This window comes from Euprymna scolopes, chromosome 34 (genome assembly GCF_053919585.1).
Source record: "Euprymna scolopes isolate OS-2025 chromosome 34, ASM5391958v1, whole genome shotgun sequence".
NCBI classification, from domain to species: Eukaryota; Metazoa; Mollusca; class Cephalopoda; order Sepiida; family Sepiolidae; genus Euprymna; species Euprymna scolopes.
The window spans coordinates 74,937,606-74,953,651 of record NC_136515.1 but is presented as its reverse complement, the minus strand read 5'-3'; the positions used below and the strand labels follow the sequence as shown (position 1 = coordinate 74,953,651).

Sequence of the window (16,046 nt, the reverse complement as noted above, 5' to 3'; positions counted from 1 at the left end):
GGCCTTTTTCTCCATTTTATTTTATTTTTTCAGATTCCACACATTTTTATTTCTGACATATATTTAAGTCCATTTTCTGAGCATGTATACGTGCGCACACAAATGCACAGGTGTAGACACGGGTGCGACCCCCCATTCACCCTCACAAAACCTATATACTATAGTACCCCTCTATGAAGATATACAGGATTGAGTTGTTTATTATTATTATTATTATTATTATTATTATTATTATTATTAATATCATTATTTTTATCATTATTATTATTACTATGATAGTTATTAATATTATTATTATTATCATTATTATTAGTACTGTTGTTATTATCATTACTACTATCATTACTATGATTATTATCATTATTGTTATCACTATTATTATTATTATTCTCCTTCCTATTATCGTCATTGTTATTATTATTATTACTACTACTATTATTACTATGATTATTATCACTATCATTATCGCTATCATAATTATTATTATCATTATTCTTATTATCGCTATTATTATTATATTAGTATTATTATTATTATTATTATCGTTATTATGACTATTATTATTATCACTATTATTATTGTTATTATCACCAATGTATATATATATATATATGTATGTATGTATGTATGTATGTATTATTATTATTATTATTATTATTGCTATTTTTGTTGTTTTTATATTATTCAACTCCTCGTTTAAGCATTGCAATAATCTTTCAGTTTCATTTCCAACATTAAATGTTATTATTAACCTCTGATTTCTCTAACCGGCATATCGAGCTTCCAATTTTTGTGATGGCTTCTGATTTAAAAATAATGCTTTCACCCTATACCTGGCACTTACTGTATGTATGTATGTATGTTTTTCTGGGTCAACGGCAAACTAGCACCGTGTATATTTGTGTGTGTGTATATGTGTATTGGGGTGGAGATGGCTCCCGTAAGCCGTGGTGAAGGCAACCTTTCTAGGAGAAGCAAATCTCTGATTTAAAAAACCATAAAGCGGAAGACCTGTACCCGCATTAAGCTGGTCTTCAGTTTAATTTGTTGCTGACTATCTTGCTCTTGCTTGTTGCTGGATCTCAACATTTTGAACCGAGAGAGAGAGACTTAGCTGTCGTATAAAGCTAAGACCCTGTAATATCATATTTGTATAGATACTCCCTCAGACATTTGGGCTCATGGATTTTAAATGTCTGAGGGAGTGGCACTCGTCTGACAAGACATTGCAATCATCATCATTATCATGTATGTATGTATGAGTATATATGTGCATATAGGAGTATACATGGGGGTGGGAGAAGAAAGAAAAAGAACAATCCGAATACTTTAATAATTTTGAACAAGAATAGAAAAAATTAAGTAAATGATGAAAAGAATATTCTCCGTTAATTTAGTTATTTTATTTCATTTTATTTATTTTTTCCAACATTATATGTTTGTATATATCAATTAACGATGTATGTGCGTGTGTGTGTGTGCGTGTGTGTGTGTGTGAGTGAGCGCAGGTGGCTGCGTACGTGCAGACAATCAGACCGACAATAAATATATAAGTCCAAGCTCTTGTAAAAAACATTCTACTTCACACCCACTTAGTTTATCATCTACATCTGCTCATCAATCTCCAGCGGTACATGTAAACACGTCCATAAACGTGGGTGAGCGTATCCTGCGTATGTATGGGTACGTGAAGAAGCATGTGTGGTAGTGCGCGAATGTATATACATGTATGTTCACATATACGAGTATGTTCGTGGGATGCGTGGGTGTCCAATTCAAAGTTTTATGAAATACTTAGTTTTGAATAGAGGCCACACAGGTTGCTGACCATTCCAAGTCGAAAATGCTGGAAGGGTCATATTCAAATAGATCTTTACCTTAATGGTTATACGCGTGCCTCTCCTCCCGCTGCTAACTCTGCCCGCCCACTCATGTTTTCTGTCATTCACACTGAGGAAGATCGAAGGATCGGTCGAAAATGATGTGCTTTTGAAGGAAACATTCTTGTTTTTTTTCAAAAGACTTTTTGTATTCCTACACGTCAACACACAGGAAATAAATGCAGAAAAGATATAAACATTTATATTTTTTCGCATTTATTTTTCTTCACACACACACACACACACACACACACACACACACACACACACACACACACACACACACACACATATATATACGGCATAATCACGTTGACACATTGGTTATCGTTAGATCATCAAAGTTAGACAACGTTGAGCCTTGTCAGTACCAAATGGGCTGCTATTTGGGAATACAAAGCGCTGTATGTAGGAGGACCTGCTCGCACTTAAAATAAAAGAAAATACTGAGTCGGATTTTTATTTCTTTCCTATTTATATTTTATTAATTTTTTTTTCTTTTAATAAAACGGTAAGATGGCATCCAAGACGCGTTTTTTCTAAATTTTTAAAAAAATTTTACTCTAATATAATATATACAATATCTCCATACATTAAAGTATCATATTTAACCCTTTTTTACGACCGGGCAACGCCAAACGCCCCCTCTTTTTGCTAGTCATTCATAAAGAAGAAAAATCGATTGTGCAGTATATTTAAGAAGAAAAGTTATTGCAAAAACAAGTGGACAAGAATAACTGCTACCAAATGCATTAAAACTTACTTTTCTGTTTACCTGTATAATTTTCGCGTTTTTACTAATTGTAAGACTTATTATGTATTCAGATATACAATCTTACTATATATAAATACAGATCATTACTTATTACTAAATATATATATCTATAAAAGTGAGAATGTGTATGTGTGTGTGTGTGTATGTGTGTGTGTGTGTGTGTGTGTGTGAGGACACTTCTCAACCTAAATTTAGTATATAGGCTATTCGGAAAACTTTTAATCTGTTTTCATCCGGAAAAAAGGTTGCTTAGAGATTAAAATTGAAAAATCGATACTTGTGACGCATCGGATTTTTATCTGTTTGTCAACTATTTCACGAGGTTTGAAAACACTTTTTAAAGATCGTGGCTAGCTGGTCTAGAGTTTATGGTACTTGACTCACTGTATTTAGGTTTTGGCTTCGATATTAATTAGAGTATTTTCTTTTTACTTACAAGAAGTAAACTGTTTAGAAAAAAAACCCATAATACTCGCATGCACATGTCTCAGTTTCCTTACGTTTTCTTTATTTTTTAAAGGAATTTAACGTTATGTTCAATACCAGGCAACGCCGGGTACATATTCTAGTATATATAAATTGGTTGGTGGTTGGTTGTTTTTGTTTTACGGCATATCAACCCTTTTCGGGTTATTTAATGCCGAATCCAAAGATTTTGAAGAAAATTTTTTTTAATAGAATCTATTTGTTGTTTTCACGTCGGTTTCTATTTAACCTATAGTTTGGACCCTAACAGGTACTACAACTCCAGGTCATAGTGGATCTGGGAGCAATGGTAATTAAAGGGTAGCTCCACACTCCCCAAAGCCCACAAGCTGGGGCCTCACCACTGAATATAGTTTAAGGTCATATCCAGGACCCCCATTGAAGGACTTTTACCCTCTGCAGGGGAGCAGTCGGCGTATTCTAATGCCCCACCGACAGAGCCGTATATATAAATTAAATTAATAATTCTAGTAACGAAATAAATCTTAAAGGGAATCAAGCATTATCCACATGGAAAATGGTTGAGTTATTTTATTGTAGGAATCAGTATTATACGATATTTAATTTAACAAATAGACAACAAATTATTGTTACCAAACGCAATAAAATTTATTTTTATGCGTATCTATATAATTTTTCCACCTGATTGCCAGATTTAGTATCTATGAATTTGTTAGCGTCACTTTTACTTAGCCAAACCAGTGTGCATTTCAAGATGAATGATAATTTTACCTGGTCTTGGTTGAGAATTTTAGGAGTTTTCTATCCCCCTTCCTCTCTCTGTATGCATAAGCATGATCGGCTTGATTCTGTGGTTGGCAATTATTTTCACAGCTCTCTTTAGAATCAGGTACTTATGGGGAGCGGCATAACATGAAGGTTGCCAACATCAATAATGAAAGTGGTGCTATAGAACCGATAGTCGTCAAGTATCCAATTCATCACAGACACACTCTCTCTCTCTTTCCTTATAGAAAAAAAAAACAAACAAACAAGCAAACAAAAAGCACTCCAACGAAAAGACACAAACACACAAAATATAATAAATATTAGCAAATGCTAGCAAATGTCATGAGCAAAGTTAATTTTGTTACGACCTAACCCGTGTTTTTCAGTCGTAGACGTGTCCCTTTTCTCCCTGAGATTCTTATGGATGGCTCTGCTTTCGATGAGAAATCGACTTTGAAACTTCTTGTTTTTTTTTTGATTAAATCTTTCTTGAATTTCACATATTAGTTCCCTTGCCCTTTCGTCTTCTCGTAAAATCGGTTCTCTTTATTACTCTAAACACTTTCACACACCCGAGCCTGTTATTTATCTCTACAAATCCACTATCAATGGAATATTGTTGTCATATTTGGGATGTTGAATCTCTGTCCCATTTGAGGGTTCTTAATAGGGTGCAGAACCATATCTGCAATGTGACTGACCTCATCCTTTCTTCTTCTCTGCAGCCTCTCTCTTACATACGTGATATTGTTAATCTCAGTATTTCTAACAGATGATAGAGGCTCCTTCAGACTATGGATACCCACGAAGGGGTGCCTGCGCGCAATTTTTTTGTGGCAGAAGGTGCGCAATCTCCAACCACACTTCCCCTGTGTCGACATTGTTAAATCCCAGTGGCAAGAGAGTGTATGTTCAGAACGACTGGAAACAAATGCCGAGATAAGCGGAGAGCACATACAGCGTCTATAATTCCCAAATGGTCATCCATCTGGTACTAACCAGGCTTAACGTTGCTTAACTTCTGTGATCTGACGAGAACCAGTGTGTCAACGCGATTATGTCGTATTTTTATAAATATTATTGTAACATGTGTTCTTCGGAATTGTCTAATCTATTCTTTGATTCCTTTGTTCCAGACTTGTTGGTCGAGTGATTGTAATCATTTCGCTGTTTAAAGCCTCTTTGTAATACAGCTTTACATTCCAGCTGCTTATTTACAAGAACCTCACGCTTGTGGAACTCCCTTTTTGCAGATTGTTTTCCTCCTACTTACAACCTTGACCCTTTCAAGACTAATGTCGATAAGCATATCAGGTTTTCGGTCTTGTTAGCTCCTTATATCAAATGGTTTCACGCTTTATCTGGAGCGATTTCCCTACGAAAACAACAACAACAACAACAACAACAACAAAATCAAAAGGAATAAATATAACAAAAATAACAAAACAAAAAAAAAATCGAAAAACAAAAGCAAAACAAAAACTACTCAAAAACAAAAAATGTCCCGTATATCTCCCTTTACAAAAGAAACAAAAAAATATAAAAACTATAAATAATAAATAAATAAAATAAAAAAGATCAAAGGATTTATTCGGAGAGCATTAAAACGTAACCATCACCCCTTTCTCTCTCTCTCTCTCTCTCTCTCTCTCTCTGCCTCTCATTTTTTTCTTTCTGTCTTTATTTCTCTCTCAACTCTTCCAACTTTATTTATCTCATCATTTCTTTCCCCCTTTATCTCTTTCTTTACTCCTTTCTCTCTTTTTCTATCCATGCTTGGATTTTTATAAAACTTTCTGAAAAGATGTAACTAACTGATTTCTATATAATTTTGTTTGTCTATACTTTGCGATAACTCTTGGGTGTTCCCCCGGGGCTCTTTTAGGGCTAATAAAAACACTCCACTTTTGGGACTATTTTACCATATTTGTCCAAAATTTTCTGTGCATGTCTATTTAGCAGTTTTGAATGGTATTAAACTCAACTATAAATATGCTAAGGCCTTGGGGACTTTTGGGGCTAAATGGGGGCGGGGTGCAAATGATGGACTTAGTAATTTTTTTGTTTTGCATGGTGCAGAACTCAAATTTACTTATGTTAAGATCTAAAACTACACCGTTTGTTCATTTTCACCAGGATTTGACGTCCCCTGGGAACTTTTGAAGATAAATGGGGGGGGGGGGCAATGCTGAACTTAGTCATTTTTTTATGCCTCGTTCATTGTGCGCTCACGGGGGACCATGCATGCTTCACTTGTTTTCTTTGCATTTTTGTTTTGTTTTTATAATCTTGCCCGTTTTCTTTAATTTTTTGACGACTGTTCTCAATTTTAATCGCTAACGTATTTGAGAAAGGACTGACAAATCATAGTGTAACAGACGACTAAGAACATAACACCACAATCGAGAGGATTACTATTTTTTAAAAACTTTTTATATACTCCCTAGATTATAATATCTTTTTATATACTCCCTAGATTATAATATCTTTTTACATACTCCCTAGATTATAATATCTACGATTTACGAACGGACGTCGTCTCTACATTTGTTTTGATCGACTTTTATAAAATTCCCTCTATTCCGTCCTTTCGTGAGTTTGTTCGTCTTTTTTGTATAAAAGCGGAACTAATCGGAGCGAAGTAGGCTGCCTGTCTTTCCGGCCGGGACCACCAGAAAGGCAATTAGCTTTGATCAATGTTGGGAAAGCCCTTCATATCACACAATTCCTATTCATTTCTTGGGGGAGCTGGTTTTCCCCAACATTGTGGGAAAGCATTAACTCACCCGAAGCCAACCCTTGTTTCTGCGCCTGCATGATTCTTAACTTAAGGCAACTTTTTGATTGACATCGATAAATTTCAACGCTTTCCACTTCCTCTCGCGTCTTAGAGTAGCGATAAGATCTCAACTTTTCTTTCACTTTCTTTTCCGCCTTCGCGTCGCAGGTTCGAGCCTGCCTGCCTACTACCACTTTTTTTTCCAAACACAGAAGCAACGCCGGGCACCCCCACTTGTCTATATATAAAGTTCGGTTTTTCGTCGCACTTACATGGATATTAGAAGGATAACTTTTCTATTTAAAAAAATATTAAACAGAATTTCCAATATATAAAAATGTCTCGTTTTACCTCGGTCAACCTATGCTGGTTTATTTCGTTGAAAGTGATGGCTGCTTCGGCGATTTTCTTTGCATACACTAAGCCACCTGAAAAATACACAATAGTGATTGCTTTAAGTATGTTTCTCATTATTAAAACGAAGTGTTATATATTAGCCTTCCGGAAGACGCCAGGGTGCCTTGTTAATAGTCGATTGTAAGATCGACTATTATTATTAAAAATTAGATGTTTATTTAAAGAAATTATTATGAAAATGAGATTGAGTTACAAGGACAAATAATGTTTATAGGTTTTGGAATGCAGTGGAGATCTTAGGAACAATAAACAAATGAAGACGAATGTCAAATACATAAATAAAATAGATTTTCAAACTTAGGTATAAAAACGATAAATTTGGCTAGAAAAAACGGGACTAATAAGTCACTTGTTAGGTCTTTGCGTAATCGAATGACGTAAGCACAAAAGATTAGTTTTAATATATGCAGGCAGACGGGATTAGAAGTCAGGAAAAGAAAGTCTTTCTTATGACTCTAGGAAACGGCGTATTCCAAAATAGCCAAAATGTGAACAGAACATTGTAATCTCTAAAGATGTCTGGCCGGAACTAGAAAATAAATATTGTTATATATAAATATAACTATTGTATCATGCTGTATTTTAACACCCATGGGCGTGTTTATTAGTTGTTTAAAATTAACTGTTTTACATGACATCTTAAATATACAGACGGTCTATTATATAAAATGCTATGATTTAACATTTATAACTTCGTCTCCTCGCCGTCATGTATAAGCATTCGTTTGTACAAGTAATTATCTCTCTCCCCCCCTGTAAACATTATGTCAATACAGTAGAACCCCGGGATACGGCTTAAAAATTAGTAACAAAATACAGTGCAGTACATAATACACATGTATATAACCAAATAACATCATAAATAATACTGTAAGGCGGGGGAAAATACCGTAACCAGGGGCCTGAAAAACATCGTATTCCACATCATAACAGGAAAAAAAACGTATCCTAGGGCCACCATATCCCGGGGTTCTACTGTACGTCCAAGTCATTATTTTGTGTCAATATCTTAACACAAGTAATACGCCTATAATATTTGGCCTGCCACCGACAACGTAACATCCGTATAATTTGGTACAACCATTATATGCATGCAGAATATATACACGCGTTCGCAACACACCTGTGATGTACATAAAATACACCCTCCAAGTTATAAACAACCTTACTATATAATATCAGCTGTGTATGTTGCCCAATGATTATTGACTTATTTGTTCTGCCTTTTTCTTTTAAAATATGCATTTGTTTTTTGCAAAATAATATTATGTCTTTATAAGAGCCAAGTGCGTCAAAAGATGGAGTGCGTTTACTACATCCTTGGAAAAAGCTGCTCACAGCACCATTTTTTGCCTGGACAGACCTCAAAATCTGGTGGACAATGTCCTTTTTTCTCACCCTTGTTACCTCTTTCTCATCTGTAGTCTATCGTTATTTTCATAGCAGGTGCTCGACTGATCTTCAAGCTATGATACCTACTCAACCTATAAGGCATTCGCGGTAAACATCCTCCTGGTAAAACTATGATTAGCAATTTCACTTAATCTCTATCTGAGCCTAAAACTAAACGAAAAGCCCCAGCACTGCTCGTGTGTAGAACACAGTACCGCAAAGCTTCTTCCCAGTTGATTATAACATGGCAGTTTTCAAGTCCAACATAAATAAGTTATTGGCGAGCTTAAATAAAGTTAATTTCCATCATCAATGATCATCACAATGTTGTCTCACCGGACAATCATTAGCCCGTATACTTGAGTGGCCTCCGGGCCTTCATAAGCGGTGACTCTAAAGTATGCAAAACGTAAAATAAAATCATATGGACGAATACTAAAGATGCCTGCGATTTGAAAATAATCACGACACGGATATGTTATTTTTGGAAGGGATTTAATCGAATCACATTTTATTATTCTTAATAACATGCTCCAACGATCCACAAGAAATACCGACAAACCAAGATCACATATTAATGTTGTAGGAATAAAGAATGACGAGACTGATTTTATTTTATACATTAGATAAACAAGCTTAAAAATGAACCGTTTATTTTTGGCATAATCGTATTTTTCGTTTCCCTTATTTTGTCTTAAAGGCCTCACATTTCATGAGCAAAGTTTTGGACAGAGAGGGGAAAATTGCTGTTTTATGAGTTGGAATTTATCATATAAAATTTATCGTTGGTTAGTTTTGACTTTGTAGTAGTATTTCTATATAGCTTCTTACATCAAGGGGCTTCGTGCCTTGTCTGGAGCAATTTCCAGTTAAAAATAATAATAATAATAAAAAAGAAAAGCACTCTCCATGCAAACTAAAACAGAATTGAAATAGAACTATTTAGTTCCTTACGTCAAATGACTTTATACTTTGTCTGGAGCAATTTCTATAAAAAATAGAAGATAAAAAATTTGATTCGATTAAATCCCTTCAAAAAATAAAATATCCGTGTCGTGATTATTTTCAAATAACAGGAATCTTTAGTATTCGTCCATATGATTTTATTTCACGTTTTGCATACTTTAAAGTCACCGCTTATGAAGGCCTTATCAATCATTGTATTTATTTTTTAATGTTATAAGTTATCAATCATTGTATTTATTTTTTACTGTCATAAGTTATTAATCATTGTATTTATTTTTTAATGTCATAAGTTATAAATCATTGTATTTATTTTTTTAATGTCATAAGTTATCAATCATTGTATTTATTTTTTTACTGTCATAATTTATCAATCATTGTACTTATTTTTTTAATGTCATAAGTTATCAATCATTGTACTTATTTTTTAATGTCATAAGTTATCAATTATTGTACTTATTCTTTTAATGTCATAAGTTATCAATTATTGTATCTATTTTTTTAATGTCATAAGTTATTAATCATTGTATTTATTTTTTAATGTCATAAGTTATTAATCATTGTACTTTTTTTTAATGTCATATGTTATTAATCATTGTATTTATTTATTAATGTCATAAGTTATCAATCATTGTATTTATTTTTTTAATGTCATAAGTTATCAATCATCGTATTTATTTATTAATGTCATAAGTTATCATTGTATTTATTTTTTAATGTTCAAAGTTATCAATCATTGTATTTATTTTTTAATGTTATAAATTATCAATCATTGTATTTATTTTTTTAATGTCATAAGTAATCAATTATTGTATTTATTTTTAATGTCATAAGTAATCAATTATTGTATTTTTTTAATGTCATAATTATCAATTATTGTATTTATTTTTAATGCCATTTTAATCATTGTATTTATTTTTTTAATGTCATAAGTTATCAATCATTGTACTTATTTTTTTAATGTCATAAGTTATCAATCATTGTACTTATTTTTTTAATGTCATAAGTTATCAATCATTGTATTTATTTTTTTAATGTCATAAGTTATCAATCATTGTACTTATTTTTTTAATGTCATAAGTTATCAATCATTGTATTTATTTATTAATGTCATAAGTTATCAATCATTGTATTTATTTTTTAATGTCATGAGTTATCAATCATTGTATTTATTTTTTAATGTCATAAGTTATCAATCATTGTATTTATTTTTTAATGTCATAAGTTATCAATCATTGTATTTATTTTTTAATGTCATAAGTTATCAATCATTGTATTTATTTTTTAATGTCATAAGTTATCAATCATTGTATTTATTTGTTTAATGTCATAATTTATTACTCATTGTATTTATGTTTTAATGTCATAAGTTATCAATCATTGTATTTATTTGTTTAATGTCATAAGTTATTAATCATTGTATTTATTTATTAATGTCATAAGTTATCAATCATTGTACTTTTTTAATGTCATAAGTTATTAATCATTGTATTTATTTATTAATATCATAAGTTATCAATCATTGTATTTTTTTAATGTCATAAGTTATCAATCATTGTATTTATTTTTTAATGTCATAAGTTATCAATCATTGTATTTATTTTTTTAATGTCATAAGTTATCAATCATTGTACTTATTTTTTTAATGTCATAATTTATCAATCATTGTATTTATTTGTTTAATGTCATAAGTTTTCAATCATTATATTTATTTTTGTTAATGTCATAAGTTATCAAGGCTAAACACCACTGCATTATAAGGATTTGGGTTATAAATGCTAATGATAAGAATATATTTAAAATAGAATAATTATGAAATTGATGAGGAAATGGAAAATAGAATGATTTAAATATTGTGCTGTGTCTACCCTACGGATAATAATAAAATCTTCCGTTCACTATAACGACCGGAGGAATATTTCTCCTTACGTTAGTACACAAGTAGTGCACAAGTCATGCGCACTTGGCAGTCGGACTGACGTATAATCACAACTATTTGTTTGTTGTATTTATTTTTTGTTTAACATACAAGGTGTATTGATAAAAGTGTTCCCTAAAGAAAACAACACTACAGCTTTATTTTAAAACTTTTATTGAAAAAATCAATTCAGGTAACTTGATTATGTAGTAGAACTGGCATTTCTTCAATGTAGCCTCCTTCAGCCCCAGTCACCGCCTAGATACAGGTCCAGAACTGGGAGCATTTTTCGGTTTTCTAAAGGGATGATCATCTTTAGTTAACAATTACGTGTAAATATATTCATGCAAATATTCTATATGATTTACACTTATGTAATATTTGCGTAAAAAGGTTATAATAGACATAAATCAATTTCTATATATATTTATGTATGTGTATATATATTTGTTTAAAAAGTTTTGCCTACCAAACTCCTCTATCGGTTTTTGTTCTATAGACATGAAACTTTATATGTAGGGTATTCGAACCCATGCGAAACTTTATATTTCGGTTTTACTCTGGGAAAATCGGTGCAAAAGCGTGAAAATTAAAAAAGTGGAATTTGTTAAGTGAAGGTCGAACAACGGCATTACGAATATGCATGCGTAACGTAGTAGGTATTAGATTATGTTTTAATTTTTAGCCTTACAGGAAACATGTCTTTACAGCTTAGGCATTACCGTCAAAGAAAAAGTAAGTCGTAAGTTAAACGTTTTGGTTTCGATTGTCGGTGGTGGTCATTAAAAAAAATTTTTTTTGAAGTCATTACTATATTAATAAATATGAAATCTGCTTTAATTAAAATATATTTAAGCGTATTTTATGATCGGACCCTGCCGGGAGGTTTGCTAGTATATATATATATATATATATATATATATATATATATATATATACACACACACACGCACATATATATACATATATACACACACACACACACACACACACACACACACACACACACACACACACACACACACACATATATATATATATATATATATATATATATATATATATATATAACGTACATATGTATTTATATGCGTTCGAAAACTAATCAGTTTGAAAGAAAACAACCCTTCCTCACTCCCAAGGGGAGATTAATCATACCGAATATAATGATTGCTAAAATAACAAAAATCGAAACTATAATTATAAGTATATTACTATTAAGATTTTCAGTAATAATATCTTCTTGGCGAAAGATAACTAAACAAAGGACAATTAAGTATTTGTCAAAAAAAAAAAATATGTGTATAATTTAAAGAAGAAAATTAGCTCCCTTACTTCAATGGACAGTGAGATTATAATTCAATCAATACCCGGACAGGTGTGGGTGACGCGCTAGTCGTATTTCATTTATTTTACTATAAGCAGTCATCAGGGTGCGATGATCCATATTTAGTACTGGCAGGGCTACCCAGCGTTTCTCGTGGATATAATAATAATAATAATAATAATAATAATAATAATAATAATAATAATAATAACAACAATAATAATAATAAACAGGCGAGAAAGCATGTGTAACATCTTTATATTAAAACTATCTCTTTCACTCTGTCCTTTTCTCTTCCCCATTTCCCGTTTTTTCACGTCTGTCAACGCTCACCTTTTTTACTACCCGCCCAGCCCATTCCCCTCTTTTGTATTGCAAATAATAATAATTATTTAAGTTCTTCATCTTTTTATTAAATAACTGCCACCACCTCCTCCCAACTAAACGTGGCCCAGTTAATTTCTAAAGAATGAATAATTATTTTTTAATTTTAGATATTAATTATCCAGGGCAGGCGACACCGGTCAAGAATATACCAACCTTGTGGATGTTTCTTTTTTGTATTTTTTACTTTTAGCTGGAAATACAAACATACCAACATACGGACAACTGTCCTTTATAGATGGGATTTGAGGTTCTCTTTTTAGCTAATCATCGTGGCTCTCGTTCGAGTTTTTTTTTCATTTAATTTTATTTTTTACAATTATCCGCAACAGTTATATTTGCATAATATTGTGATGACTTTGTCATAAAAGATTCCTACCAACGCTTAAAAATAAATAGCTGTAAATGCGTCGCTTCGTTGAAATTCACTTTCCACCTCTGTTCCCAAAACAAGGAAGTTTTGACATAAGCGTCGAATTTCAAAAGTATTTCAATCAATTGAAATCGTTCCAAGACCAAGAATGTAACACATATATGCGAAAGTAGTAAACCAATGCGAACTTAGAAATTCCTATGAAATGATCGTGAAAATCAGTTTTCAAGATCAGCACTACACTATCAATCTTCCTTTCGCCCGCTCAGAACAGGAATGGAGGAAGAGTTACAAAAACACGTCTGATAACGATCAAACCTAAATGTCAAGAGAAAGATTTGACTAGTAGTACTCTTCATCGTAGCGGCGTGTACATGTTTTTTTATTCGCTCCGTTTAGTTGCAATAGCTATCGTGCTTTAAAATTCAACAAATTCGTCGAGGCACATTCCATTAAAATACTTGCAAAAAAGGTACAGGGATACAACACTACAGCAATAGAGGAATGATTTGGAGTTTAGTTGATGGTGCTCCATCTATTTTTTTTTTTACAATTGTTCACTCTTGGACGTAAGGGGTTATTATTTGGGATCATGTTTATTGAACACTATCTGAGGAGTTGAAACGAAGTATCTGTGTTTACACGGCATTTATAATTCTGCATGTTATTAAAATCAGGAAAGCAGGAGACAGGGATGGAATTACCACGTCTAGCAGTCTGAGGGAGGATGCAATCAGAGAAAAAGGATTTCCTGCATCTAAAAGCCTCAACAGTGAAAGGATTGGATTTATCTGTTAGACAAGATTGTCGAATGTATGTACGTCAAAGGGGGTATTAGTGCAATAGCAGTTACCTTGCTGCTGTATCGATACCTTCGTTCACTCGAAAGACAAAAGATACCCGCTAAAGGGGCAGCTGCGTGTGTAATTGTGAGTCAAGAGTTGCGAAATCCCCAGCCACACCTCTCCTCTGAATCGGCACTGCTAAAGTCTATTGGCAAGGAAAAGTCCAGGACGGCTGGAAACAATGCCGAGATAAGCGGAGAGCACATGTAGCACCTGGAAGTCTCAAATAGTCACCCATCTAGTACTGGCCAGGCTTATCGTTGCTTAACTTCGGTGATCTGACAGGAACTGGTGTTTCAAACGTGATTATGCCTTATTGCCCTTGTATAACACGTGCAATAATCTAGTTTATTTTCAAGTGTTTACTTTCCATCCATCTGTGTTGTCAACCGACAGCAAAGAAGAGATAGTGACACGGGTTCTCGTTAAATTCTAGAAACCAGATGTGATCGCTTTAGTCTACAACGCATGTACTTCTTGTGTCATCTATATCTCCGCGCCGAAATGAATAACTTCTAACGTTACATGGCGTTACATTTTACTTTAGTAATTCATAAAAATAAAACTGGAAATAAATAAATAAATAAATAAAAATCCGGCTCGGAATTTTTTCTTTTTTAACAAAAGAATTTATTACCGTTATCTCTCATCGGCCATATGCCCATCTAACCCGGTCATGTTTCTCTTTCTTCCGACCACACGCTAGCAACAGCCGGCCTATTCTCGTATTCACTTTACAGGTCCGTTTCCTTCGGCGTCGATTTTTTTTTTGGCTACGTAGTTTCCTTTTTTCCTTTTTCTTTTCGCGCCAGCTCGCGCACACTTCCTAATTTGCATACGCGTTGAAACGCTGCTCCTGCTGCTAATACAATCGTTTGTCACCCATCCTTTGGCTGCTGCTGATAATTTCATATACGCGCTCTGTTACAAACTTTGAAATCTACACTTACCTCGAATAATGGCTGCATGGCACAAGACACCTTCCATAGGTGGGTAGGGTATCACTTCTCCGGTGTTGCCCGTTGATTGATCTACTGTCTCCTGAAGATTCGCCCCTTCCATGGAGTATTCCATTCTGTCCAAACCGTAGTTATCAAGACCCTTCTTCAGTTTCCGAAAAGGATTCTTTTTGGAGCTTCTTCTTCGACCTAAACTCATAAAACTCGCCTTGGATATAATAATAATAATAATAATAATAATAATAATAATAATAATAATAATAATAATAATAACAACAACAACAACAACAACAACAACAACAACAACAACAACAAATAAATTACAAATAATTAAATTCACATAGGATGAGTGAATCTATCGACGGGGGATTACTTTCTAAAGCAGTAGCTCTGGACATATCAAAGGCACTTGATAGGGTTTGGGACAAAGGTCTACTTCACAAGATTTCCTGCTCTGGAATATCTGAAAAAGCTTTCTCAACCATCAAATCGTTTCTCTCCGATAGGTTTATACAAGTAGTTGGGCAGAAGTCCGAAGGTCAAAGAAACGAACGCTCGCCTGCCTAAAAGATCAACCCTGAGCCTGACTCTCATTCTTATCTTCCTCATGGATATTTCAAATCACATTCTGACATTTATGCAGATGACACTACGATCGATGGCAACATTTCAAAGGCCAGTAATGACCAACATCTCTTTGAGTCTCTCTCAGCAGGCTTTCAGCACGTGACGCAATGGAGCAGAAACTGGCTGGCTAATTTTAACGTATCCAAAATCAAGCTCCTATCTTTTCACCACTGACGTTCTGATCCCCACTTG

General features: G+C 33.2%; 1 protein-coding gene across 1 annotated transcript in view; it reads right to left on the bottom strand.

Moving 5' to 3' along the window:
• LOC145259259 (atrial natriuretic peptide receptor 1-like) overlaps positions 1-16,046 on the bottom strand; it is a 115,599-nt gene that overhangs the window by 55,280 nt on the left and 44,273 nt on the right. The window contains exons 11-12 of the mRNA XM_080117095.1: positions 15,219-15,435; positions 7,001-7,077 (exon numbers count right to left, since the gene is read on the bottom strand). Of these exons, the coding sequence (XP_079973221.1) occupies positions 7,001-7,077; positions 15,219-15,435 (294 nt within the window). The remainder of the gene's footprint in view (positions 1-7,000; positions 7,078-15,218; positions 15,436-16,046) is intronic.